Raw genomic sequence first — 27442 nt, forward strand, 5'->3', positions numbered from 1 at the left:
AAAAAGATTGCGCCTCAACACATCGAACCTTATCAGCCACCTGAAACGCCAATATTGCATCCAGGTTTGCAGACACAACACCTAGATTGGTTTTGAGAAACAGGATGTTACTGGTATCATCTATCCATTTTTTTTCTACCGCTTGTTCCTTTCGGGGTCGCGGAGGGTGCTGGAGCCTATCTCAGCTGCATTCGTATCATTTTTATTTTTTTTAAATTGTACACTTGTCTTATTTTGCACAAATGGTGTTTATTGTGAAATGTATCATGCAAGGCCTCACAGTAAAAGTAGCATAGTTTGTTCATTCGTGACACCGCGGGTCACCTGACATTCATTTACAATATCAGAGAACCCTTATTTTGTACAACGCGTGGTTGCAATTAACGTCACATCCGGCTCTGGTCGCCTCGGACTGAAACATGGAAGGAATGCAAGTGTACTTGTATAGCAAGATGAAAAGTACGAACAGAGTGAAAGTCCGCTGCTCTCGCATGTGGTCGTAGGGATTTTGGTCAAATGTATTACGTAATTAGTCAAACGTTAGTGAAACAACGCAGAAAAGGTTTGCTGAGTCTTCAGACCAAAGTCAAACGCCTTCTATTTGTTTCTCTTCCACTGCAATGAGACAATTATAAAATGATACCTACCTCATTGTTTAAATAGACACCTTTCAGGTAATCGATGACTCCTGCTCTCAAGGAAATACTTGGGAAAAACGCCATATTTATGTAGTACTAATTCAGCTAGAAAGTATTTAAACGAGCACGTAAACATTTGGGATATAAAAGTGCGGTATGGTTGCTGCCACAGCTTCCGCATACGTCACAGGATAGGTCACGTGGTGTCGCTCACAGAAGGGGGAGACAACAAATTTTAAAGTGAGAATGATAATCATTAGTGGGAGTTATTCTGGTATGTTCTATACATAATAGTTTAACTTGTCTTTTTATTTTTATTTTTTAAGAAAAACAATGACCACGTCGTTGCGTGATGACGTCAGCAGGGAGTCATTAACATGGCGTCTTTTCTCCTGAGTTAGCGGCGGACGGCAGACGCTCAGCGAAGCGGCGCACAGACGGCGACGAATAACTGATTAATGACTAATAACAACCTCCTAACGTCCACGTTTGCTTTCGCCGACTTGTTCGCCGCGACTGGGACACCATAGGCGACTCTTGGCCGCATGGAGTTAGTGTTGGAAAAGTCGCCGAGGCGTTTTGTGGACAAGAGAGCTGCTAGCTAATGTTAGCTGGCTGCAGCTGTGGACTCCCAAGGGCTCAAGCTCACTATTGTGGTCCACTCGCGGAGGAAATAACTTCACCCTTTTTTTAACAATGGGCCTCATATTCGCCAAACTATGGAGCTTCTTCTGTAACCAAGGTGCGTAAATGCATATTTTGTTGTTTTGTCTGATGGCTTGATAAACAACTTTGTCTAACAACAACAACAGCAGTTCAGAAGCACAATTCACTTTAATTGTGTTCTAGTAATAAACAATCATGTAGAAATCATCGAATTAGTTTGACTCTGTGGGGATGTTTAGTGTCTAAAGTTACTTGTTGTTGCCTCCAGACAAAAAGACACGAACATAATGAGGAACTGGAAATATGTGATGTACCACATTATAACTGTATGCATCTTATTGTTTTCATTTGTATAGTATTGATGATGTCATTGATTTCAACAAGCTAATTAGTTAAAACTAGAGATGTTTTAAAATGTAATATCGAAAATTATCGGTATCGGTTTTTCCATTATCGGTATCGGGTTTTTATTTTTTTTAAATTAAATCAACATAAAAAACACAAGATACACTTACAATTAGTGCACCAACCCAAAAAACCTCCCTCCCCAATTTACACTCATTCACACAAAAGGGTTGTTTCTTTCTGTTATTAATATTCTGGTTCCTACATTATATATCAATACATATCAATACATTCTGCAAGGGATACAGTCCGTAAGCACACATGATTGTGCATGCTGCTGGTCCACTAATACAGTGGTTCTCAAATGGGGGTACTTGAAGGTATGCCAAGGGGTACGTGAGATTTTTTTAAAATGTCTGTCAAAAAGAAATGCAACAATGCAATATTCAGTGTTGGCAGCTAGATTTGTTGTGGACATGTTCCATAAATATTGATGTTAAATATTTCTTTTTTTGTAAAGAAATGTTTAGAATTAAGTTCATAAATCCAGATGGATCTCTATTACAATCCCCAAAGAGGGCACTTTAAGTTGATGATTATTTCCATGTGTAGAAATCTTTATTTATAATTGAATCACTTGTTTATTTTTCAACAACTTTTTAGTTATTTTTATATATATATATTTTTTCAAATAGTTCAAAAAAGACCAAAACAAATGAGCAATATTTTGCACTGTTATGCAATTTAATAAATCAGAAACTGATGACATCGTGCAGTATTTTACTTTTTTATCTCTTTTTTTTCAACCAAAAATGCTTTGCTCTGATTAGGGGGTACTTGAATTAAAAGAATGTTCACAGGGAGTACATCACTGAAAAAAGGTTGAGAACCACTGCACTAATAGTACTAACCTTTAACAGTTAATTTTACTCATTTTCATTAATTACTAGTTTCTATGTAACTGTTTTTATATTGTTTAATAAATGTTTTTAATTTATTTATCTTATTTTATAAAAACAAATTAAAAAGGACCTTATCTTCACCATACCTGGTTGTCCAAATTAGGCATAATAATGTGTTAAATCCACGACTATATATCGGTATCGGTTGATATCGGTATCGGTAATTAAGAGTTGGACAATATCGGATACCAGCAAAAAAGCCAATATCGGACATCCCTAGTTAAAACCACGCGATTAGTCCCCCACCAACGACGTCATCACATTCTTGTGTAAATTACTGTCTGAATTTTTCTCACCAGAGCAAGTTTTGTTAGTTTTTTGGTTTTTTTTCGTAATAGTTAAGTTATAAGACTGCAATGGGCCGTCAACAAATTTTCCTCAGCGAATTATTGACCTACAAATTATTGCCGATAAACGATGATATTGTCATTAATATTTTGACACCAAAATTAACCACGGATGTAATGATAGTACATAATGCCTGTTTACATTGTAATTGGAACGTAAACTTTTAAATCTCCAAGTTAAATAAACAAACAAATAGGGCTGCGACAACTAATCGATATAAAAATAGTTGGCGATTAATTTAGTCATCGATTCGTTGGATCTATGCTATGCGCAGAGGCTACTTTTTTTAATTTATTTTTTATAAACCATTATTTATAAACTGCAAAATTTACAAACAGCTGAGAAACAATAATCAAAATAAGTATGGTGCCAGTATGCAGGTTTTTTTCAATAAAATACTGGAAAGGATTAAGGCTGCAGCTAACGATTATTTTTCTATCGATTAATCTATAGATTTTTTTTCGATTGATCGGTTAATCTATAGATTATTTTTTTCGATTCATCTATAGATTATTTTTCCTTTTACCGATTATTTTTTATTTTATTTTATTTAAAATGAAGATGAAAAAATAAAAGTAGGCCAGTTTTTTCAAAAGGCATGGCTTTTATTTACAAAAAAAAAAAAGTATGGCCACTCAGTCAACATTGACAACAACATGACAAAATATTCTGTAACAATGTAAACATTTGAAACTTTTAACATTTAACAAAATTAAAAGTAGCTTTTTTGCTTTTTAATGTGCAAATATAAAAGTAAACATCCAGTGCAAATCTTAATATTCTGCAATAGTATAAGCATTTCAAAAGTAAAAGTATAGCTTATTTTGCTTTAAAATGTGCAAAAATAAAGATAAACATCCAATACAAAAAAGTGCAAAACGAAATATTCTGTAACAACAGTGTAAACATTTCAACAAAAGTGAAAGTATTGCTTATTTGCTAAAATGTGCAAAAATAAAGATAAACATCCAATACAAAAAAGTGCCAATCTAAATATTCTGGAGCACTGTAAACATTAAGTATTGCTTTTAAAATGTGCAAAATAAACATCCAGTCCAACACAGTACACAATAACCAATTCTACTCATTCCAGTGAGTGACTAACAGTTGTAATGAAGAAAGGTTAGCATGTCTACTTGCTTTGCTTCTTTTCTTGTTTACAATATTCCCAGCAGCTGAAAATAGGCGCTCAGAAGGGGTCGATGTGGCTGGAACTGAGAGGTAATTAGCCTTCACCTCAAACCAGGACTGCGAGCGAGCTGAGCTGCAGTTTAAGTTTCTAGTAGGTCAACGGGCTCATAGTGATGTTACTAGTAGTTGACTGGGAGGTGTTTATTATCATTTGGGGAGAGTCCGCTGCCTGATGCTCACCAGCTAAACACCGATCTGCTCGACGCTGAAGCGCTGACTACATGCGCTATGAATACGCACTGCTGATTGGCTGATAATGCTTCGTGTGTACCAATCAGATGGTTGTGTGGGTGGGACAATGCTGCGTGTGTACCAATCAGATGGTTGTGTGGGTGGGACAATGCTGCGTGCTGAGACAGAGGCAGAGGAGCAAAGCAACTTGTTAAGACTTTAGCAGCTAAAGTTAGCTTTAGCTTAGAAACTCGTTCGGTACACCCCCGTACCGAACCGAAAGCCCCGTACCGAAACGGTTCAATACAAAACACATAACGTTACACCCCTAGCAGATACAAATGACACATTCATGTTTTTGTGTAATGATGACAACGTATGCTAACACGGACGATTGACTAGTTGATGGTTGATGATTTTCTTTTCAAATGTTCGTTCATAGCCGTTGTGCTGCTATGATAGGCCATTTCCGCTCGACACAGTGTGCATACAACAACATTATTAGGCTGTGTATTGAAATACTCCCACACTTTTGACGACTTTTGGCATGCGTTTTTCCCCTCGCTCGCACAGTCTGCTTTGCGCTCCGCCATGACGGTAGTGTGACGTAAATATGCGACGCGTCGACGCACAAATACGGCGTCGACGTATTTACATAACCGATGACGTCGACGCGTCGTTTCAGCCTTAGAAAGGATAGAAATTTAGTTTGTCTCTTTTATCCGATTATTAATCGATTAATCAAAGTAATAATCGACAGATTAATGGATTATCAAATTAGTTGTTAGTTGCAGCCCTACAAACAAATAATACAAATTAAATACTGTCTGTTAGCAAAATGTTGCACTTGAATAAAAATCACAACCAAAAGCAATAATCTATGTTAAGGAGGCGGTGGGGAACCCTCAAATATACATAAGGCTGGGCGATATATCGAGTTTGTAAGATATGTCAATTAGAGATGTCCGATAATGGCTTTTTTGCCGATATCCGATATTCCAATATTGTCCAACTCTTAATTACCGATTCAGATATCAACCGATACCGATATATACAGTCGTGGAATGAACACATTATTATGCCTAATTTTGTTGTGATGCCCCGCTGGATGCATTAAACAATGTAACAAGGTTTTCCAAAATAAATCAACTCAAGTTATGGAAAAAAATGACAATATGGCACTGCCATATTTATTATTGAAGTCACAAAGTGTATTATTTTTTTTAACATGCCTCAAAACAGCAGCTTGGAATTTGGGACATGCTCTCCCTGAGAGAGCATGAGGAGGTTGAGGTAGGCGGGGTTTGGGGGATAGCGGGGGGTGTTTATTATAGCGTCCTGGAAGAGTTAGTGCTGCAAGGGGTTCTGGGTATTTGTTCTGTTGTGTTTATGTTGTGTTACGGTGTGGATGTTCTCCCGAAATGTGTTTGTCATTCTTGTCTGGTGTGGGTTCACAGTGTGGCGCATATTTGTAACAGTGTTAATGTTGTTTACACGGCTACCCTCAGTGTGACCTGTATGGCTGTTGACCAAGTCACTTGTGTGTGTGAAAAAACGTAGATATTATTTGATTGGGCCGGCACGTAAAGGAAGTGCCTTTAAGGTTTATTGGCGCTCTGTACTTCTCCCTACGTCCGTGTACACAGCGGTGTTTTAAAAAGTCATACATTTTACTTTTTGAAACCGATACCGATAATTTCCGATATTACATTTTAAAGCATTTATCGGCCGATAATATCGGCAGTCCGATAAATAATAATGTCAATATATTTTTAAACAAAATATGAATAAAATATCGTAATATAGATATAATTTATTTCACGTTAAAATGACCAAATGCCGCTTATTCCTTGTTCTCCCCCTCCCCCCCTCATGGGCTACTAAACCCCTCCTCTTCCTCCTTCCAAGACGTGCTTGCATGTATAAGAACATTCATGATTGGTTGGTTGTTTACTATGATGAGTCACGATTGGTTGGGGAAAGGCCTATTAGAGGCAAGATAGGGCGGGTCATCGAACCAGGAAAGGAAAATCACAAAGTGCCTGCCTGCAAATTATTATTTTTAGTTTGATACATTTTGTATTACAAACCCCATTTCCATATGAGTTGGGAAATTGTGTTAGATGTAAATATAAATGCAATACAATGATTTGCAAATCATTTTCAACCCATATTCAGTTGAATATGCTACAAAGACAACATATTTTATGTTCAAACTGATAAACATGTTTTTTTTTGCAAATAATCATTAACTTTAGAATTTGATGCCAGCAACACGTGACAAAGAAGTTGGGAAAGGTGGCAATAAATACTGATAAAGTTGACGAATGCTCATCAAACACTTATTTGGAACATCCCACAGGTGAACAGGCAAATTGGGAACAGGTGGGTGCCATGATTGGGTATAAAAGTAGATTCCATGAAATGCTCAGTCATTCACAAACAAGGATGGGGCGAGGGTCACCACTTTGTCAACAAATGCGTGAGCAAATTGTTGAACAGTTTAACAAAAACCTTTCTTAACCAGCTATTGCAAAGAATTTAGGGATTTCACCATCTACGGTCCATAATATCATCAAAGGGCTCAGAGAATCTGGAGAAATCACTGCACGTAAGCAGCTAAGCCCGTGACCTTCGATCCCTCAGGCCGTACTGCATCAACAAGCGACATCAGTGTGAAAAGGATATCACCACATGGGCTCAGTAACACTTCAGAAACCCACTGTCAGTAACTACAGTTGGTCGCTACATCTGTAAGTGCAAGTTAAAACTCTCCTATACAAGGCGGAAACCGTTTATCAACAACACCCAGAAACGCCGTCGGCTTCGCTGGGCTTGAGTTTATCCAAGATGGACTGATACAAAGTGGAAAAGTGTTCTGTGGTCTGACGAGTCCACATTTCAAATTGTTTTTGGGAACTGTGGACGTCGTGTCCTCCGGACCAAAGAGGAAAAGAACCATCCGGATTGTTATAGGCGCAAAGTTGAAAAGCCAGCATCTGTGATGGTATGGGGGTGTATTAGTGCCCAAGACATGGGTATCTTACACATCTGTGAAGCAGCCATTAATGCTGAAAGGTACATACAGGTTTTGGAGCAACATATGTTGCCATCCAAGCAACGTTACCATGGACGCCCCTGCTTATTTCAGCAAGACAATGCCAAGCCACGTGTTACATCAACGTGGCTTCATAGTAAAAGAGTGCGGGTACTAGACTGGCCTGCCTGTCGTCCAGACCTGTCTCCCATTGAAAATGTGTGGTGCATTATGAAGCCTAAAATAGCACAACGGAGACCCCCGGACTGTTGAACAACTTAAGCTGTACATCAAGCAAGAATGGGAAAGAATTCCACCTGAATAGCTTAAAAATGTGTCTCCTCAGTTCCCAAACGTTTACTGAGTGTTGTTAAAAGGAAAGGCCATGTAACACAGTGGTGAACATGCCCTTTCCCAACTACTTTGGCACGTGTTGCAACCATGAAATTCTAAGTCAATTATTATTTGAAAAAAAAAAAAAGTTTATGAGTTTGAACTTTAAATATCTTGTCTTTGTAGTGCATTCAACTGAATATGGGTTGAAAAGGATTTGCAAATCATTGTATTCCGTTTATATTTACATCTAACACAATTTCCCAACTCATATGGAAACGGGGTTTGTATTCACACAGCTATGTTATTTATTTTATATAGAAAGAATATTTTTCTATTTTATTTGTTATGTAATTCTGTACTACTTAAACAGTTTATTGTATGTGCTGTTAATACCTAGCTTGACTAACTGTGGTAATAAACGTGCCACTGACTGCATATATCGAGATATGTATCGAATATCGAGTTTTAGTTAAAAATATATCGAGATATACTTTTTCATCCATATCGCCCAGCCCTAAATATACACAACCAAAACAATAGAATAAATGGCTAAATTAAGTATTGAAACAAAAGTTAGGCAGAGGTACAGTTTTACATTACTTAATTGACAAGTTAGGACCTTTACACAAAATTGCAGATTTGCAATATATTTGCAATATACCGTATTTCCTTGAATAGCCGCAGGGGCGCTAATTAATTTAAAACCTCCTGTCACTCCGGCGTTTATCGGAAGCCGGCGAGATGGCCGTGCATGCTGTAATTATTTTAAAACCTCTTCTCACTCCGGCGTTTACCAAAAGGAATGCGGTAAATTTAGGCGTGCGCTTTGAGTGTGATGTAAGCATACCATCGTGAAAAGCACATTTAATTAAAAAAAACGTTATTATGGTCTTACCTGTACTTATAAATGGAGTCCATTTGCAGCTCCTTCTGACCAAAAGCATCGATAACTTGTTTATAGAAGTCTTCCTTATTTTCTTTCTTCAGTTTTAAAAGTCTCTCTGTCTCGATGGAGATATTCCTTTAATTATTACCTCCTGCTTCGATTGAAAGTCCAGTTTAGAAAACTGTTTTATTTTAGATACCGGTATGTAATCCTCCATGTTAAAAAAAAAAAAATCTCTTGCTGCGTGTAGTCACTTCTTCTGCAGTACCGGAAGTCGCAAGAAGGATCACTAGCGCGGTAGCGCCCTCTACCACCAGGAGGCGGGAGTCATTTAATGACTTATACAGTATTTGACACACGCAGATACGGTATATTAATAAAACATAGCTGCTTACTGTTCTTTTTAGCATACCGTACCGGTATTCAATAGCTTGGACCTTAAATCCTACTGAATAGCTCTTTATCTTTTTTCCTTTGTGCGATTGCAAACTACTGAAAGCAGCTTCCTCCATTTTGAAAATGAGGACACGTAAAGCGTCACTCGTGACGTAACGAATTTGACCCGGCGGAAGTTCTAGCCATATGCTAAATATTTTGCGAAACGAGTTTGACCCGGCGAAAATTATAGACATGCGATAATAAAATTAATATTTTGCAAAACGAATTTGATCCGGCGTTAATAATGAACCGGCGATAAGGCCAAGCATGCGTTACTTATTTTGAGAAACGAGTTTGACCCGGCAGTAATTCTAGACGTGCGAATACTATATTCCCTGCGCCAATTCAAGGAAATACGGTAAACACTACAGTATAAGCAGATGTAATAACAGGTCATATGCAAAAAAAACTTTAGCCAGGCAGATTCCAAGCGAGGAACACCCACATTCCAAGTGTCTGACGTTTGGAGCGTATTTCAAAAATCTTGTTTTTCAAGAGTATTAAAGTAGGGCTGGGCGATATGGCCTTTTATTAATATCTCAATATTTTTAGGCCATGTCAAGATACACGATATATATCTCCATATTTTGCCTTAGCCTTGAATGAACACTTGATACATATAATCACAGCAGTATGATGATTCTATGTGTCTACATTAAAACATTCTTCTTCATACTGCATTAATATATGCTCATTTTAAACTTTCATACAGAGAGGGAAATCAAAACAGTCAATTTACCAAATCTGTATGTATTAAACAGTTATTAAGCAGTGGCACAAACATTCATGTAAATTGCAAAACAGAAAGTGCAAGATTGTCAGAGACATTTTAAAACAAGCTATTAGTGCACTTTTGTGCATGATGTCACTAAGATGACATATCAAAACAACACTAAATTAAAGTGCACTTTTTGTACAGAACGCCACTACAATAGTTTAAAACATATAAAGTGCACTTTTGTGCATGATGTTGCACAAGATATTTCAATAACTATCAAATAAAAATGAGCTGCATAATAGGAAATCAAATAGTGTATGTCCTTCACTATGTGGTAGGTTCCTGCGGACGTTATCTCCTTCTGTTGTTGACTTTATTTTCATACTGTGTTGAGGTGGAAATGGTTGCTTCGGCATTTTGTGGGTATGGCACCGAATGGAGATGTTGACATGCGGAGTTTCAAGCACGCTTCATTCTCTAGCGGGTGACTTTTTAAATGGTGCTACACATTAGCAGTGCTGCTACTTTTTGTAGCAACGCTTTTGCCTCATGCTTGACATTAGGGCTGCAACTAACTATTTATTTGGTAATTGATTAATCTGGCGATTATTACTTCGATTAGTCGATTAATAATCGGATAAAAGGGACAAACTACATTTCTATCCTTTCCGGTATTTTATTGGGGGGAAAAACAGCATACTGGCATCATACTTATTTTGATTATTGTTTCTCAGCTGTTTGTAAATGTTGCAGTTTATAAATAAAGATTTAGAAAATTTAAAAAAAAGTAGCCTCTGCGCATGCGCATAGCATAGATCCAACGAATCGATGACTAAATTAATCGCCAACTATTTTTATAATCGATTTAATCGATTAGTTGTTGCAGCCCTACACGGCATACTTTGAGAGAGACAACACAGACTAGTTTGGAACCAATTATGATCCAGGACATTATATTTTTTATATTAGCAGTATTGCTAAGTGCTGAACAAGTTTTTACAAACATAATAAAACAAACACTTACTGCACAATATCTGCTCTCACTGGGATGTCGACTAATGGGATGTTTATATCTTCCCTTTTAGATGAAAAATTAATCATAATTTACCAAAGGATTAAAAAAAAAAAGTGGCGACAAACTAGTGTCTTCTTGTCATCTTCAGGTCTAAGTTGGATGTCAAAGATTTCAAACGTTCTGTTTATGGCTACAACCTGCCACCATCCAAGTGCGAGGCAGAAATTATCATCTAGAAATTAACTTTCACCAACTTAGAGGCGAAGCAGCAGCTCACCGGCTCAATATGTCAATATAGCAGCATAAGCTAATTAGCTGTCGGTGATCAATGCGCCACTGAAAATAGATTGTCTGCATTTGCGCTTATAACAATATCGCTTATACTTGGCTAATATTCAGGTCACAAGATGTAAATTGAGGATTATTGGCGATTTTTTTTTGGGATGTTATTTAGAGGGCTTTGTGGGCTGAATAGAGGAGCTACCCTTGACCCCCATTGTTAGCTGACTTTTGCTTACTATTCTTTATGAATTAGGAATGCAGAAAAAAAAAGAAACGTGTGTTCTTGTTTTACTACTCTGATTAGTCATCTAATCAGATGATGAAAAGTACACATATTCGTTGGCTCTAAATTGGCTTTTAAATTCAGCTTGAAATATTTTTGGGCATGTCCTAACAATAAAGGTGACTACCTCATTCAGAAATACTATATTTGCACTGCCGCTCATTAGGCTGTTCTAAAATATTCATTTTCAAAGCAAAGTACTGATAAAAAGTAAGTATCAATTTGTATGTAAACAAAGGACAGTCAAATCAGCAGCAGAAGTGTATTTTGTGATGTGTTTCGAAAGTTGCACACGGATATTGAATATATAAAGGGGAAAATATCCAAATCCATTGCTATTCTGTATAAAGTAAGACACGTGCTGAATAAGAAATGTCTGCATATGTTATATTATTCTTTTATTTTTCCATATTTAATATATTGTGTTGAAGTTTGGGGAAATGTTTATAGAACAAACATAGACCCAATAATTAAACTTCAAAAAAGGGTCATTAGAATAATTATTTATAAGTTCTAATGTGTTAAAATTTTCAGATATCGTGTTTTTAAAAACAATGGAAATTATGTTTCGAGTAAAGAACAACAGCCTTCCAGCTTGTATTCTTAGGTTATTTAAATTAAGAGGAGAAAACTATAATTTACGGGGGATATTGATTTTTTAAATAGGTAAAGTAAGAACAAATATAAAATACAAATGTATTTCAGTTTTAGGAGTTAAATGGTGGAACAAGCTCAGTGATGAGTTGAAGACATGTAGTTCTTTGTTAAGGTTTAAGAAAACCTTGAAAGGTGAAATAACAATTTCCCTTGTGGATCATTAAAGTTTGTCTAAGTCTAATTGAAGTTTATAAAATATAGTAACAATTACTTTCATCCCATTGATTTTTTTTTTAACGTTGATGTTCCAGGCAATCTAATGTTCAGTGAATGTATAGGATAGGCAAATATAAGCTTTGGCTTCAGCCTATTCCTTTTTCGGTCATTATTTTTCTTTTCTTTTCTTTTTGTGTGTAAATGTGTATGATTGTTAATATGTCTAATCTGTACTGTTTAACTGGTCACACAAAATGGTTGATGGTTGATTATATGACCAAAATAAACTTATTTCATTCATTCATATATAGACAATAGTTAAATATTTTTTTACACAGCTTTGTCTCTCTGTTGTTAGCTAGCTAGTTAACAAGCTATATATCTTGTGGAGGAAAGTAACAGCGCACCCCCCAGATGTCCAACCAGACTCGGCTTTAAAATATTTCGCATCACAAACATATTAACATATTGCCATGAGAAGGAAGGTCCGTTTGGACGTGCTTAGGGTAAAATGTTCCCTTACTTTCAATGTTTTCGCTAGCGATGTTGTTGTCAGTGCCTGCAGCCATTTTTTTCATACCGTTGCTGCTGGTCACGATGACCTGCACATCTTTGTTTCTGTCTGGAAAACCACAAGCAATCACATTTCCAACTATTAATAGATTTTATTGTCGCTTTTTTTTTTTTTTGCAAATATAATTTATTGAATTTTACAGTTAAAATCACATTTAACAGTCATACTTTGCTCACACAAACCCTTCATACAGGCACACATCCACTCATACACACTCACATGCACACTTGAGGAGAGAGGTGCACTTGAACTTTAACAAGTATAGACATAATTAGAAAAAATACCCAGATATTGTATGTAATCATATATGGTATCATATATGTAATCATATATGGTATGGTATCATGTATGTATCCATCCCGCTCTGGCTCAGGATCAGCAGGCTATCCAGACCATAGCAAGATGGATGAATATTCCTCGGCATCAAGGATCCTCAGGAAGTGATCACAAGATCACCTCCCGAGGACCTCTCCACCGTTCACACTTAAAAAAGAAGAAGAAAGTCACAGGGCTTGATCAGATGCAACACAACGCAAAATAAAAAGTCACAAAAAAATGAAAAATAAAGCAAGTAAACCATGACCAAACCATATCAAAAGTGACACAAAAAAAGCAATACTAGTGTGGGATCAATACAAAAAATAATAACAATAATAAAAAAAGGAATACAACTACAAAAAAGATATGGCAGTTTTTTTTTATTGTCGCTTTTTGACGACGAGGTCAACAAATCGTTACACCTCTAAAGGGAGATGAAAAAGTTGAAAATAATGCAGTGGTGCCTTGTTTTTTTCTCTGAAATCTGTTACAAATATTACTGGAGCTTCTGCTATTGTTTACATCGCAGCAGCCATCTTTGAAAGCCAACTCTGGAGTGGTAAGGACTTTCCGAGTAGAAAATCCAACCTCGTGGGGGCGCTTTAATTGAAACGTATGACAAGAAACTCTGAAATTTGGACTTCTCAGTACTCTGTTTTCATGGGCTGTACTCTTTGCTTTGCAGAGCACAAGGTGATCATCGTTGGCCTTGACAACGCTGGGAAGACGACAATCCTCTACCAGTTGTAAGTCACTGTTTACTCCAAATAACATTTCATTGGGTGCGCCTATTTGTGGTGTCAACATGAGAATAGGGATTAAACGATTGAGTCTTACTATTAAACATGATTAAAAAATGTCAGTTTGTTTCAGTCCTCACTTGCTATAAACGAACATTATGCTGGTATGTTATTTTCGACAAAACCTGCATGGAATGAAAACAAAAGGCCTTTTTCCACCAAAAGTTTAGGAACTTTTAAGTTCTGAAACCATAAGTTCCTGTAGAAATGTGTGGTTTGTGCTTCCACCGCATTTCACAATTTAGGGTAGTTTATACAAATAAGGCCGATGACGTATGGATGAGTGGTTAAGAATGTTTCTACAATGATACCATGTAAATAAAAAGACAATATTAGGTTCTATTTATTTTACTAAAATGTAAGATAATAAAATACAAAGCAATAATATACAAAGGGTACGGTTAAAAAATAAAAGTGTACCGGATTTTACATAAAAAGTCTGGCTTTTGTTTGCTGTATCCAACAGTCAGAAAGTCGTCTCCTCAGTAAATGATGAATTCATTGGGGTCAGGCAAGTCTTCTGGTCCAGTCCATCCCTAAATAACAATACATAAATAATACATGTCAGTGTTTATCTCACGGCCACAACATAAACGCATCAGATCCAGCATTAGCATTCGGTTCCCTCGGATTGAAACTGATAACAGCACACCATTGGTACTGACTACTTTTACAGCATGCAACAAAGTAAATCCTGATTATTTAATGTGAATTTTTTTTGTTCCATTTCATAGTGATTAGCTTGACTCGCCGCTTCTAAATACTTTATATTCCTCTGCAAATCTGGTTTAAAAAAAGTCCGCCCACTTCTCATAGCTTTGCGTATTGAAATGAAGTTGGTGAAGAATATTAAACAGCATTAAGCTGCACATGAGTTTAAGAAGGTGTACTTGCATACTGTAATGGCAGATGTAACTTAGAATTAGGGTTGGGTATCGTTTGAATTCGAACGATTCCGGTTCCGATTCCGGTTCTTTGTTTCGATTCCGATTCCTGACGATTCTCAATCCTAATTCTTTTAAGAGGCAGGGTCAAAAAAAAGTTTAGGATATTTTAAATGAGCTAGCTAACCTACAGTCTTTCTGAATGAAATAGTCTGACATTCTCCATCAATTTTAATTCTATTAACTTTTTATGAACTTTACTATAAATTCCTGACAGGGCTGTTTTCAACTAGAATATAAATATCAAATCTATGAACTTGAATATAAATATTATAAATTATGAATACATTTTCCCAGGGGTACACTTTCCTCAAGAGAGCTTTATTTTTGAAAACCTCATGAAAACACATTTACACACACAAGTGTATGATGCTGCAGGTACTTAAAAATGTTACCGTGCTCCCACTGATGGGCTAACCTGGTGCAGAAAAGCAAATAAACAATAAGAAACAACTTGCAAAACCCAGTCCAGGTTAGCAGGAGGTACAGTATAAAATCAGAGACAGTTCTTGTTTAGGAAAATGACCATATCCGCCTTCTCAGGCAGGATGCGTGAGCGTTCTGGACAAAATGTGTCTCCTGCTGTGGAAAATACACGTTCGCTGGGTTTGGAAGAAGCTTGAACGCATAAATAGGAGAAAGCGCGATCTGACAGCAAAGGATAAGTCTTTTGTTGGTTCCACCGGACCACCACCATGCAGCAGGGTCGTCAGACATAAGTATCGGTGGAACGTCCTGGTACATCTGCAGCTCTCTCTCCACTCGTTTCTTGATGGACATGGAGCTCTGTTATTTTGCGGTTATTTCATTTTTTTTTTGTAAAGTAAAGCCACACCTTCGACCGCCGACGCCCGCTATCCATGCTTGAGCTTGACTGACTCGCTCGGCTATGCTAACACTTCCGGCGGTGGGCGCTTCTTCGTTGGTGCTCAGCGGCTTCTTCTTCCGGTTCGGCTGACTTTTTTTTTTTTTTTTTTTTTTCCGGTCGGTGGACTAGGTATCGAAAATAGGAATCGAAATTTAAACTTTTGAACGATACCGGGAGAATCGGAAAGTTAGTCCCGGTTCCAATCGATAATCGATACCCAACCCTACTTAGAATACAACATTTTAGGGAGGCCACCAACTGTGTTCAACCAATGAGCACAGCCCTCCACCTCTAAGGTTACTGGAACTTTTCGAAAGTCTCACCTCACTACTAAGAAACAAAATGTAGCTCCTGAAGCACTAAATCTACCTAAGTAGTTTTTGCTTGAAACACAGGGAGTACTTTATTTACCTGGGTAAATGATAAAATTCATGAAAATGTATAACATTATACCAGCGGTACAGGCACTTATATGCACTTATCGAGAAACCCGCTAGTATGCTAAATTAGCTTAAAAATGACAGCAGGACAAAGCAGCAAATGTTTCCAACCCCGAAAAAGCTGAAACGGTCCAGTGTGAGAACATTTCGGGTACTTCAAAAATGACCAGGGAGTTATTGAAGAGGATGGCTCACCCAGTTGCAAAACCTGCCAAAAGAAAGTTGTGGCTAAAGGGTCTAACACGTCCAATATGGTGCAGCTTTACACAACAAAGTAGATAGATAGATAGATAAATAGTACTTTATTGATTCCTTCAGGAGAGTTCCCTCAGGAAAATTAAAATTTCAGCAGCAGTGTACAGAATTGAGATTGAATTTAAAAAGTAAAAAGTAAATAATGGGGGTATAAATGGAAACAAAATAGAAAAATATTACAATAGAATACAAATAAAAAGCAACAATGAGAATAAAAATACAACAGTAAAATAAGAATATAACAAGAGAAACTAGGCAGTAGTGACCATGTTATGAAAAATTATTGCACTGTTATTGTTTTGCATCCCCTGTCATCCTAGTACCCCCCCTCCCAGAGAGGAGTTGTACAGTCTTAATGGCGTGTGGGACAAAGGAGTTTTGTAGTCTATTTGTCCTGCACTTGGGATGAAGCAGTCTAGTACTGAACAGGCTCCTCTGGCTACTGATAACGGTATGCAGAGGGTGACTGGCATCATCCAGGATGCTCACTGGATGATAAAGTAAGGGTGAGAAATACTGTTATAACTGAGATAAATTATGTTAGTGGCAAGTTACTTCATGAAGATTTGAGTTAGCAAAGAGTTACATCTAAAGGTGTCACTTACTTACAGTCATTAGTTTAGCATTAAGTCAGTTCAGTGTTAACAAACAGCAACAGCTACTCTAGTCATTTAGTGTTAAATTAAAGGCCTACTGAAACCCACTACTACCAACCACGCAGTCTGATAGTTTATATATCAATGATGAAATCTTAACATTGCAACACATGCCAATACGGCCGGGTTAACTTATAAAGTGCAATTTTAAAATTCCCGCCACACTTCCGGTTGAAAAACTCCTTTGGATATAATTTATGCGCGTGACGTCACAAAAGCAACGGAAGTGGTTGGACCCCATCGGACCCGATAGAAAAGCCTCTTGTTTTCTTCGACAAAATTCCACAGTATTCTGGACATCTGTGTTGGTGAATCTTTTGCAATTTGTTTAATGAACAATGGAGGCTGCAAAGAAGAACGTTGTAGGTGGGATCGATCGGTGTATTAGCGGCTAAGTACAATACTTACAGCAACACAACAAGGACTACTTACTACGCCTAGCCGATGCTTGCCGCCAAACCCACGGATGAAGTCCTTCGTCGCACCGTTGATCGCTGGAACGCAGGTGAGCACGGCTGTTGATGGGAAGATGAGGGCTGGCTGGCGTAGGTGGAGCGCTAATGTTTTATCATAGTTCTGTGAGGTCCGGTTGCTAAGTTTCTCAATTAGCTTTAGCGTCGTTAGCAACAGCATTTTTAAGCCTTACCAGGCTGAGAATTTTTAACCGTGTAGTTACATGTACATGGTTTAATAGTGTTGTTGGTCTTCTGTCTATCCTTCCAGTCAGGGGTTTATTTCTTTTGTTTCTATCTTCATTTGAGAACGATGCTATCACGTTAGCTCAGTAGCTAAGTGTGTCACCGATGTATTGTCTTGGAGATAAAAGTCACTTTAAATGTCCATTTCGCGTGCTCTACTCTCATTTTCAAGAGGATATAGTATCCGAGGTGGTTTAAAATACAAATCCGTGATCCACAATAGAAAGAGGAGAGAGTACATAGTTCTGTGAGGTCCGGTTGCTAAGTTGCTCAATTAGCCTTAGCGTCGTTAGCAACAGCATTTTTAAGCCTTACCAGGCTGAGAATTTTTAACCGTGTAGTTACATGTACATGGTTTAATAGTATTTTTGCTCTTCTGTCTATCCGTCCAGTCAGGGGTTTATTTATTTTGTTTCTATCTCCATTTGAGAACGATGCTAGCACGTTAGCTCAGTAGCTAAGTGTGTCACCGATGTATTGTCTTGGAGATAAAAGTCACTTTAAATGTCCATTTCGCGTGCTCGACTCTCATTTTCAAGAGGATATAGTATCCAAGGTGGTTTAAAATACAAATCCGTGATCCACAATAGAAAAAGGAGAGTGTGGAATCCAATGAGCCAGCTTGTACCTAAGTTACAGTTACGGTCAGAGCGAAAAAAGATACGTCCATCACTGCCTCTCAAGTCCTTCACTGTAACGTTCCTCATCTACGAATCATTCATCCTCGCTCAAATTAATGGGGTAATCGTCACTTTCTCGGTCCGAATCTCTCTCGCTCCATTGTAAACAATGGGGAATTGTGAGGAATACTAGCTCCTGTGACGTCACGCTACTTCCGGTACAGGCAAGGCTTTTTTTTTATCATCGAGCAAAAGTTGCGAACTTTATCGTCGATTTTCTCTACTAAATCCTTTCAGCAAAAATATAGCAATATCGTGAAATTATCAAGTATGACACATAGAATGGATCTGCTATTCCCGTTTAAATTTTAAAAAATCATTTCAGTAGGCCTTTAAAGTACCAATGATTGTCACACACACACTAGGTGTGGCGAAATTATTCTCATCACCCTTGATCACCCCCTGGGAGGTGAGGGGAGCAGTGAGCAGCAGCAGTGGCCGCGCCCGGGAATCATTTTTGGTATTTTAACCTCCAATTCCAACCCTTGATGCTGAGTGTCAAGCAGGGGGGTAATGGGTCCCATTTTTATAGTCTTTGGTATGACTTGGCCGGGGTTTGAACTCACAACCTACCAATCTCAGGGCGGACACTCTAACCACTAGGCCACTGAGTAGGTGGCCATTTAATGTTGGATTGCTTTTTCCTGTCTGTGTTAAATATGCTGTAGGCATTGTACATTAATATAGCAAATGTAAAACACTAACATAGTGACCGGAGTTTGTAGAATTACAGCACTGTACCATTGGATCACACAAATACTTGAAAAACGTATAGTTTTCTGTGAGTTTAGGCCCCTTTGTGCACACGCAAACTCATACTTTTGTGGTTTGAAAACATGGCTTAAATATGGCTTGGACTCATTTGATGTCACAGTTGTGCACCGTCTTTTCCATACTAGAATGGCAAACACTGGCTTTAAAGTACCAGTAGAGTGGACAAACTAGTTGCCTCTATATTGAAGCTATTATCATATATATCTGATTTATGACACCAAAAGATTCCCAGAGTTTGCGGGTAAATGGAAATGATCAAAATAGTATCAATCTCACGGAGATTCCTGAGCCATTTTGAGAGACATTGAGGAAGGCAGTCACGTGATCGCGTGACGTTGCGCTAGGAACCTCATATCCCTTTCCCATCAACAACAATGCTAATCAGGCAGACTTTGTGAGAGCCAACAACAATTACTTTGGGAAACATTATGATCCAGGATCTTGTATTTTTGAGCCCAAACTCAAAGAGGAAGAGCAATAAGTTTTAGAAGCCAAGTGATGGACACAGTTTTATTGTGAAATTGAAGAATCCACAACATTGCTAGGAGCTAAACATAAAAACTAACCATAACAAATCAAAATAAAACACTTTCTGTAATATTTCCAGTCTCGCTGGGATGCCGGCCGACTGGACGCTTACATAATTCCATTTAGATGAAGAATCAATCACAATCCTCGCGAAGGGTTCAAAAACTTCCTGCAGGAAGCGTCTTTTGGGGTCTATTTAAGCATCTTAGGGGTGTGAATGTCGACCAGCGTGTTGGTCCATGGCCACATTTACTAGCAGGTGAGAGATGCATGAATTATGATCTAGAATGTACTTTTAGCAAGTTTGAGACGAAGCAAAATAAGCCGTCGGCTCAGTGTGTCAACAATAGCAGCGTAAGATAGCATTAGCTCACTGCTATCAATGTGCCGCTTAAATAGTCCGTCTGGGTTGGCGCTCATAATAACAATATCACTCATATTTGGTGAATTTTTAAGTCAGGACATGTAAATGGAGTATTGTTAGTGGTTTCTGGATATTTTTACAGAGAGTATAATGAGTGCGGCAGAGAACCCTTGATCTGTTGACTCAATTGTTAGCTATTTATTTACCATTTTGAATGCATTAAAAACATTTTAATATAGATTGTGAATGATAAACAGCGCATCTCTCTCTGTTTGCATATTTGCAGTATGACTGATCTGATAACATGGTCAGAGTGCAGAAGCGTTACCACTTTCATCTATTATCGGAGATTGTCATCACGACAATCTCCGATAATAGACGAAAGTTTTCAGAGTGGAAAATTCGAGATGGCCGACTGAATTTGTGGCATTTTGTGATGTTTAAACTGTGTTTTCACATACTTTGCGGATTGTAAACACAATTGGATATGGTTTCATGGCTGCAGTGAAACAAAACTAAGCATATAAAGTCAACTTGTTTTTCCACTCTACTGGTAGTTGAAATAGTTGTGTGGTGTTTGGGTCTGTGGGACCCGTTTTAATTTTTTATTAAAAGAAAAATTATACAATTAATTAATTTTTCAAACTGAGACTCACTGACTTTGGCTCATTTTCTGTGAAGAACTTACATCAGAATACATATTCAATGACCACACACCATACACCCCCCCCCCCTACACATTTCTATTACATATAAGATGTCCGGGTCCACTGGACCCGGTGCTAATAGAAGTGTGGAAATTGATGTTCTGTGTACCACACACACACACACACACACACAGCAGGCCTATACAGGAGGAGGACAGAGTGTAGGTACACAGAACATCAGAGGGTCAAATGTGCGAGAAAATGAGAGCAGACAGTGTTGACAAACAATGTTGCAACCTTGTGTGGGAACTGCAGGTGCAGAAACACAAAAGAAGAATCCCTGTGGGATGCAGAAACTAGCAGAGAAATTTTCATGCAACGTTCATATTGTTGTTACTCAGCCAGTGTTTGTGGGTCTGATGGACCCGTTGCATTTTGTGGCTTTTAATGCCTCACAATCAAACACTTTTATGTTAAAATACTGAACAGATGTTTACCTTATCCCAATAAACATCTGTTCAGTATTTTAACATAAAAGTGTTTGACACCAAACAAAATGCAACGGGTTCCATCAGACCCACAAACACTGGCGGAGTAACAACAATATGTACATTACATAAGGGCTAAAGGATGTGTCCTATGTTTAAACGTAAACATAGTGCTACTTTCACTCTACAGCATGGGTGTCAAACTCTGGCCCGCGGGCCAAATTTGGCCCGCCAAGTGTAATTTCACTTGGCCCGTGAGGTGATATCAAATTAACACTAGAGCTGGCCCGCCGATTATATACAGCGGCGGTGCCGCGGTACACCGCTAATTCACATACTTGCCAAACCTCCTGGGAGACTCCCAAATTTCAGTGCCCCTCCCGAGAATTGTAACCTCCCCTTTTCAACCAGTCCAACGAGTTTTGGCCCAGTTTCATAATACGTGCGGCTCTGGCACGCACACAGAAGTGAATGCAACGCATACTTGATCTTCAGAATATTGTAGCGTCCCGGAAGAGTTAGTGCTGCAAAGGGTTCTGGGTATTTGTTCTGTTGTGTTTATGTTGTGTTACTGTGCGGATGTTCTCCCAAAATGTGTTTGTCATTTTTGTTTGGTGTGGATTCACAGTGTGGCGCATATTTCTAACAATGTTAAAGTTGCTTATACAACCACTCTGTGTAACCTGTATCGCTGTTGATGAATTATGCCTTGCATTCACATGTGTGTGTGTACAGAAGCCGCACATATCTTGTGACTGGGCGGGCACGTTGTTAGAATGGATGAAAAGCGGACGTGACGACAGCTCGTAGAGGACGTTAAAAGCAGTGCCCCCCAAGACTGTCGGCTACGAGATATAATGACTGATGAACATCTTCGTTCGATAATGAAGGTTGCCTCAGCTCAAAGCCTGAGCCCCGACATTAATGAACTAGCATCCAAGAAAAGATGCCAGGTATGGCTTGGGCACATCAGATTAGATCAGTGTGTTGCAAACTGAGCAGTTTAAAGTCCTGAATGTTTGGTTTATTCATTATTTTATTTTCAAATTTATTAACCTGTGGAAAAAGTTAATGTTGATATTTACCTCAGAAGGCTGCAAATAGAAAAGAGGCATTCAATTTTTATTTAAATTGTATTTGATATGCCATTGATATTTTTGAAATTATTGTTATTATTATTTGAAACTCGATTTTGCATGTCACTATAAAGTTATATAAGCCTTGCTTGTTCAATATTCAATGCAAAACTTGTTTGGGTCCCTATTAAAAGGTTAATTTGTTCAACCTTGGCCCGCGGCTTTGTTCAGTTTTAGATTTTGGCCCACTCTGTATTTGAGTTTGACACCCCTGTTCTACAGTGATAAAAAGATACATCAGTATGGACTGCCATACTTTCCAATTCTGCTGCGACACTACCGCTGCCTACAATGGCGGTTTTGGACAAAATCGGTCGAGCCTCCAGCTGATGTGACAACTTTGACAAGCAAGACTTTTTGGTGTGTGGCATTATCGTGTTATTGGCACTTATTTCACAACAGAACATGGCGTTACTTAATTACAGGTGTTGGTTTCATTTCGACATGTGCACTGCATCACACAAGCAACTCAAAAAAACATGAGGGTGAGCTGACTTTTAAGATATTGTACACTTAATTACTTAATTACCTAGTATCGTAGGAATGTAACATTAAACAGTATTAATGATAACCGTGGTAAAACTCCTGATGGTTACTATTACCGTTTTAAAATACAATTATTGAAAAAACGTGACCGATAATTCCACTTTATTAAATTCACGGACTGACTGACGTCAGCTCGCTAGCTTAAATGCTAACATGGAAAGCCATTTAACGACAAACCGCAATCTGAACATTACTGTCTGAAGATATTCAATTGTGCACATTGAACCTACAAGCTGTGCTCTCTTAGAACAAAGTGATCGGTATAGACTGAGAGGAATGTGAGATCGAGGTGTTTTATGTTCAAGGACCACTGAAGTCGGTAGGACACCACAATGCCCGCCAGAAATAATAAATAATGATGAATACATTTTTTACGCACTCATTTTGAATCAATGTTAAAGTGCCACAGTACAAACCAATATTTAAAACAATAAATGCTTAGCCATTAAACAGATACAATATTAAGATTAAAACACTATCAGTGAAGCATGACAAAAACCAAAACATGCCAGTTGTGGGTTTTCTAACAGTGTGTCTTTTTTTTTTTTTAGTTATAAAAATAATGCTTAGTAATAGTACTTTTTACACACAATACCGCGATAATAACCGGCATAATTTTGGTCTTGATAACGTGTATTACATTTTCATATTGTTGCCTCCCTAGCATGTCATTTTGGGTTTTGAAACGCTACTCGTTTGGATGGATATTGTTTTTTAAAGTATCCTTGTTCGTGTGCATATTGACACGAACAAGGAAACAAAGTGTTTTCAGAGGCGGTATAGTACCGAATATGATTCATTAGTATCGCGGAACTATACTAGTGCGTATGGTTTAAGGTAGTTACTGGGGAACTAGTGTTCATCTGTGATTATGTTTACATGAACTAAAACAGTTGAATTCTCAAAGTAACTATCTCAATTTTTCACACTTCTATGTGTATGCTAATTCATAGATGTTATTTTATTATATAAAAAAAGTCAGTAAATGATTCTATATAATTGTAAACGCTTTGAAGTGGGAAAGGGGTCGGATTAAATAAGCTTTGCTTCTTCCTGCTCCTTTTCGGGCATGATGTAAAATGAAATGATATGAAATTGTGTGATGTATTATGATGTAAGTGTGTTCATGTTCGAAATAAAAAAAAGAAAAGTGTTGTCCCGATACCAATATTTTGGTACTGGTACCAAAATTATTTTGATACTTTTCTAAATAAAGGGGACCACAAAAAATTTCACAAAAAATCTTACGGTACATTAAACCTATGTTTCTTATTGCAAGTTTGTCCATAAATAAAATAAAGAACATACAAGACAACTTGTCTTTTAATAGTAAGTAAACAAACAAAGGCTCCTAATTTAGCTGCTGACATATGCAGTAACATATTGTGTCATTTATCATTCTATCATTTTGTTTAAAATTATTAAGGACAAGTGGTAGAAAATGAATTATTAATCTACTTGTTCATTTACTGTTAATATCTGCTTACTTTCTCTTTTAACATGTTCTATTTGTTAAAATGTAATAATCACTTATTCTTCTGTTGTTTGATACTTTACATTAGTTTTGGATGATACCACAAATTTGGGTATCAATCCGATACCAAGTCGTTACTGGATCATACATTGGTCATATTCAAAGTCCTCATGTGTCCAGGGTGATGGACCGGTACTTTTCAGAGGCGGTATAGTACCGAATATGATTCATTAGTATCGCGGAACTATACTAATACCGGTATACCGTACCACCCTAGTGTGTATGGTTTAAAGTAGTTACTGGGGAACTAGTGTTCATCTGTGATTATGTTTACATGAACTAAAACAGTTGAATTCTCAAAGTAACTATCTCAATTTTTCACACTTCTATGTGAATAATCGATTCCAAAAATAACCGTTGGGTTACTGATGACAAACCTTCCTCTCCTTAGTCTCATGAACGAGGTGGTCCACACGTCTCCAACCATCGGGAGCAACGTAGAGGAGATCGTGGTGAAGAACACTCACTTCCTCATGTGGGACATTGGAGGCCAGGAGTCACTCAGGTCCTCGTGGAACACATACTACTCCAACACAGAGGTACACACACACACTCTTTGTTTAGAGCACATGGCAGCTGACAGCCGGCCCAGGTCAAAGGTTGCACGCTCTTGTTTTCACCAGACTGGATGGAAGCCAGCAGACATAAGTGGTTACTATGACAACGGCCATTCATCCTATGTCTGCTGGCCATCTGCCCGCATTGAGCGTTCCTTTGTGGCCCTCGCCAGCATAGTCGTAGTCAAACAAGTCTTAACGTGGTATTGTCCTCGTAGTTTGTCATCCTGGTGGTGGACAGCACGGACCGGGAGCGTCTGGCCATCTCCAAAGAGGAACTCTACAGGATGTTGGCTCATGAGGTAAGCGCTGTGTCCGTAGTCATTGTTTTCAAAGACGGTCCAGCTGGGCCCTCTAAAGCCCCCACCCCCCTCCTGCTGCCCCCCAGGACCTGAGGAAAGCAGCTGTGCTGATATTCGCCAATAAGCAGGACATGAAGGACTGCATGTCAGCGGCGGAGATCTCCAAGTACTTGACGCTGAGCTCCATCAAAGACCACCCCTGGCACATCCAGTCCTGCTGCGCGCTGACAGGAGAAGGGTGGGTTGACTCTTTCTTTGCACAAACTTCCTCCATTGCAAACCCAACAAGTCCATCAGTCACCACCAGATGGTGCTGGAGTTAACCAAAGTAATCTCACTGACGCTAAAAAAAAGTTTAAGGGTGCCCCACTTTTGATTTTTTTCGTCTCAATATTTTCTTCTTTTTATGTGTGTGTATATATATCTATCTATATAGGTATATATACGCTATCTGTGTGTATATGTATGTATGTATATATGTATGTGGAAATATATATATATGTGTGTGTATATATATGTATGTATGTGTGTATATGTGTATGTATATTTATATATGTGTATGTATATGTATATATGTGTATATATACATGTGTATATATATGTATGTGTATATATATGTGTATATGTATGTATGTATTACATATGTATATACATACATGTGTGTATATATATATATATATATATATATATATATATATATATATATATATATATATATATATATATATATATATATATATATATATATATATATATATGTGTGTATATATATATATAATGTGTGTGTATATGTATGTATGTATTACATATGTATATACATATGTAATACACATGTATGTGTATATATATATACACATGCATGTGTATATATACATATCTATGTATTATATATGTATGTGTATATATAGTGCATGTATTATATAAATGTGTGTATATATGTATGTATGTGTGTATATATATGTATATGTATGTGTATATGTATATATATGTGTATGTATATATGTATATGTATATATATGTGTATATATATGTATATGTATATATATGTGTATATATATATATGTATTATGTATATATATGTATGTATATATATGTATATGTATGTATATACATATGTATATGTATGTATATACATATGTATGTATATGTATGTATATACATATGTATGTATATGTATGTATATACATATGTATGTATATGTATGTATATACATATGTATGTATATGTATGTATATACATATGTATGTATATACATATGTATGTATATGTATGTATATACATATGTATGTATATGTATGTATATACATATGTATGTATATGTATGTATATACATATGTGTATGTATGTATATACATATGTGTATGTATGTATATACATATGTGTATGTATGTATAATACATATGTGTATGTATGTATAATACATATGTATATGTATGTATAATACATATGTATATATATATATATGTGTATATATATATATATATATACACCGGTATACACACACACACAACTTTGAATTAATTTGCATAAGTACTCACCTTCAATGATAAATGTTTGGAGTGTAGTGCACACTGCAGTCATCTGGGAAAACGTGTAGCAAGTGTAAGTTGTTGATGCTGACTATTCTTTGCAGACTTTGTCAGGGTTTGGAGTGGATGACCTCCCGAGCTGGACTGAGATAGCCCACCCCAGTCTTCAAAGACGTGAGCCTGCCCCACACATTTTGTTTCAGACAGCAGCATGGACCGTTGGCTGCTTGTCTGGGAAACTTCACACAAAAATCATCAGGAGCAAAGGACAAGGATTTAAGATTATAACACACCTGCACCACACTTTGTTTTTTTAAACGTTCAAGGTCAAACAAAAAGGGACGTTGCTAATATGTCAAGACAAAGCTCATTATTGCACACTACTTCACCCCAAATGAACAGGCGTCTTCTTTTTTTCTTTCTCTTGAACAGGTTAAACCAGCCTTCATTGGTGGAAGGATCATTTTTAATGACAGTATTTGAAAATGTATTAGCTAGTTGTTTTTTAAAGAGAAATGGTGCTCTTGCATGCGTGCATTATTCCCACTTTTCTAGCAAGGTCAGGAGGTGACGTCAGTATTTGAGCCACAGGTGAAGATCAGCCTTAACCACCTTTTGACGCTGGTGGCTCAGGTGTTACATGTTTGATTGCATTAAACCTTCTTGAGCCGTGAC

At 37.4% G+C, this 27442-nt stretch overlaps 2 protein-coding genes across 5 annotated transcripts in view; one reads left to right on the top strand and one right to left on the bottom strand.

The window, feature by feature from the left end:
- nsun6 (NOP2/Sun RNA methyltransferase 6) overlaps positions 1-836 on the bottom strand; it is an 11696-nt gene extending 10860 nt beyond the window's left edge. For all 3 annotated transcript variants that reach the window (XM_062021604.1, XM_062021603.1, XM_062021602.1), the window contains exon 1: positions 648-836. In XM_062021604.1, coding sequence (XP_061877588.1) covers positions 648-722 — 75 coding nt within the window. In that variant the 5' untranslated portion in view covers positions 723-836. The remainder of the gene's footprint in view (positions 1-647) is intronic.
- arl8 (ADP-ribosylation factor-like 8) lies at positions 379-27441 on the top strand. 2 transcript variants are annotated; one of them, XM_062021610.1, is made up of 6 exons: positions 379-459; positions 13707-13767; positions 24771-24918; positions 25155-25238; positions 25325-25476; positions 26872-27441. In XM_062021610.1, the coding sequence occupies exons 1-6, from the start codon at positions 420-422 to the stop codon at positions 26918-26920; spliced, it is 534 nt and encodes a 177-aa protein (XP_061877594.1). In that variant the 5' UTR covers positions 379-419; the 3' UTR covers positions 26921-27441. The 2 variants fall into 2 exon arrangements, with proteins under 2 accessions (XP_061877594.1, XP_061877593.1); XM_062021609.1 differs by lacking the exon at positions 379-459 and adding an exon at positions 510-1380.
- The last annotated feature ends 1 nt before the right edge of the window (position 27442 follows it).

This window comes from Entelurus aequoreus, linkage group LG15 (genome assembly GCF_033978785.1).
Source record: "Entelurus aequoreus isolate RoL-2023_Sb linkage group LG15, RoL_Eaeq_v1.1, whole genome shotgun sequence".
Classification (NCBI taxonomy): Eukaryota; Metazoa; Chordata; class Actinopteri; order Syngnathiformes; family Syngnathidae; genus Entelurus; species Entelurus aequoreus.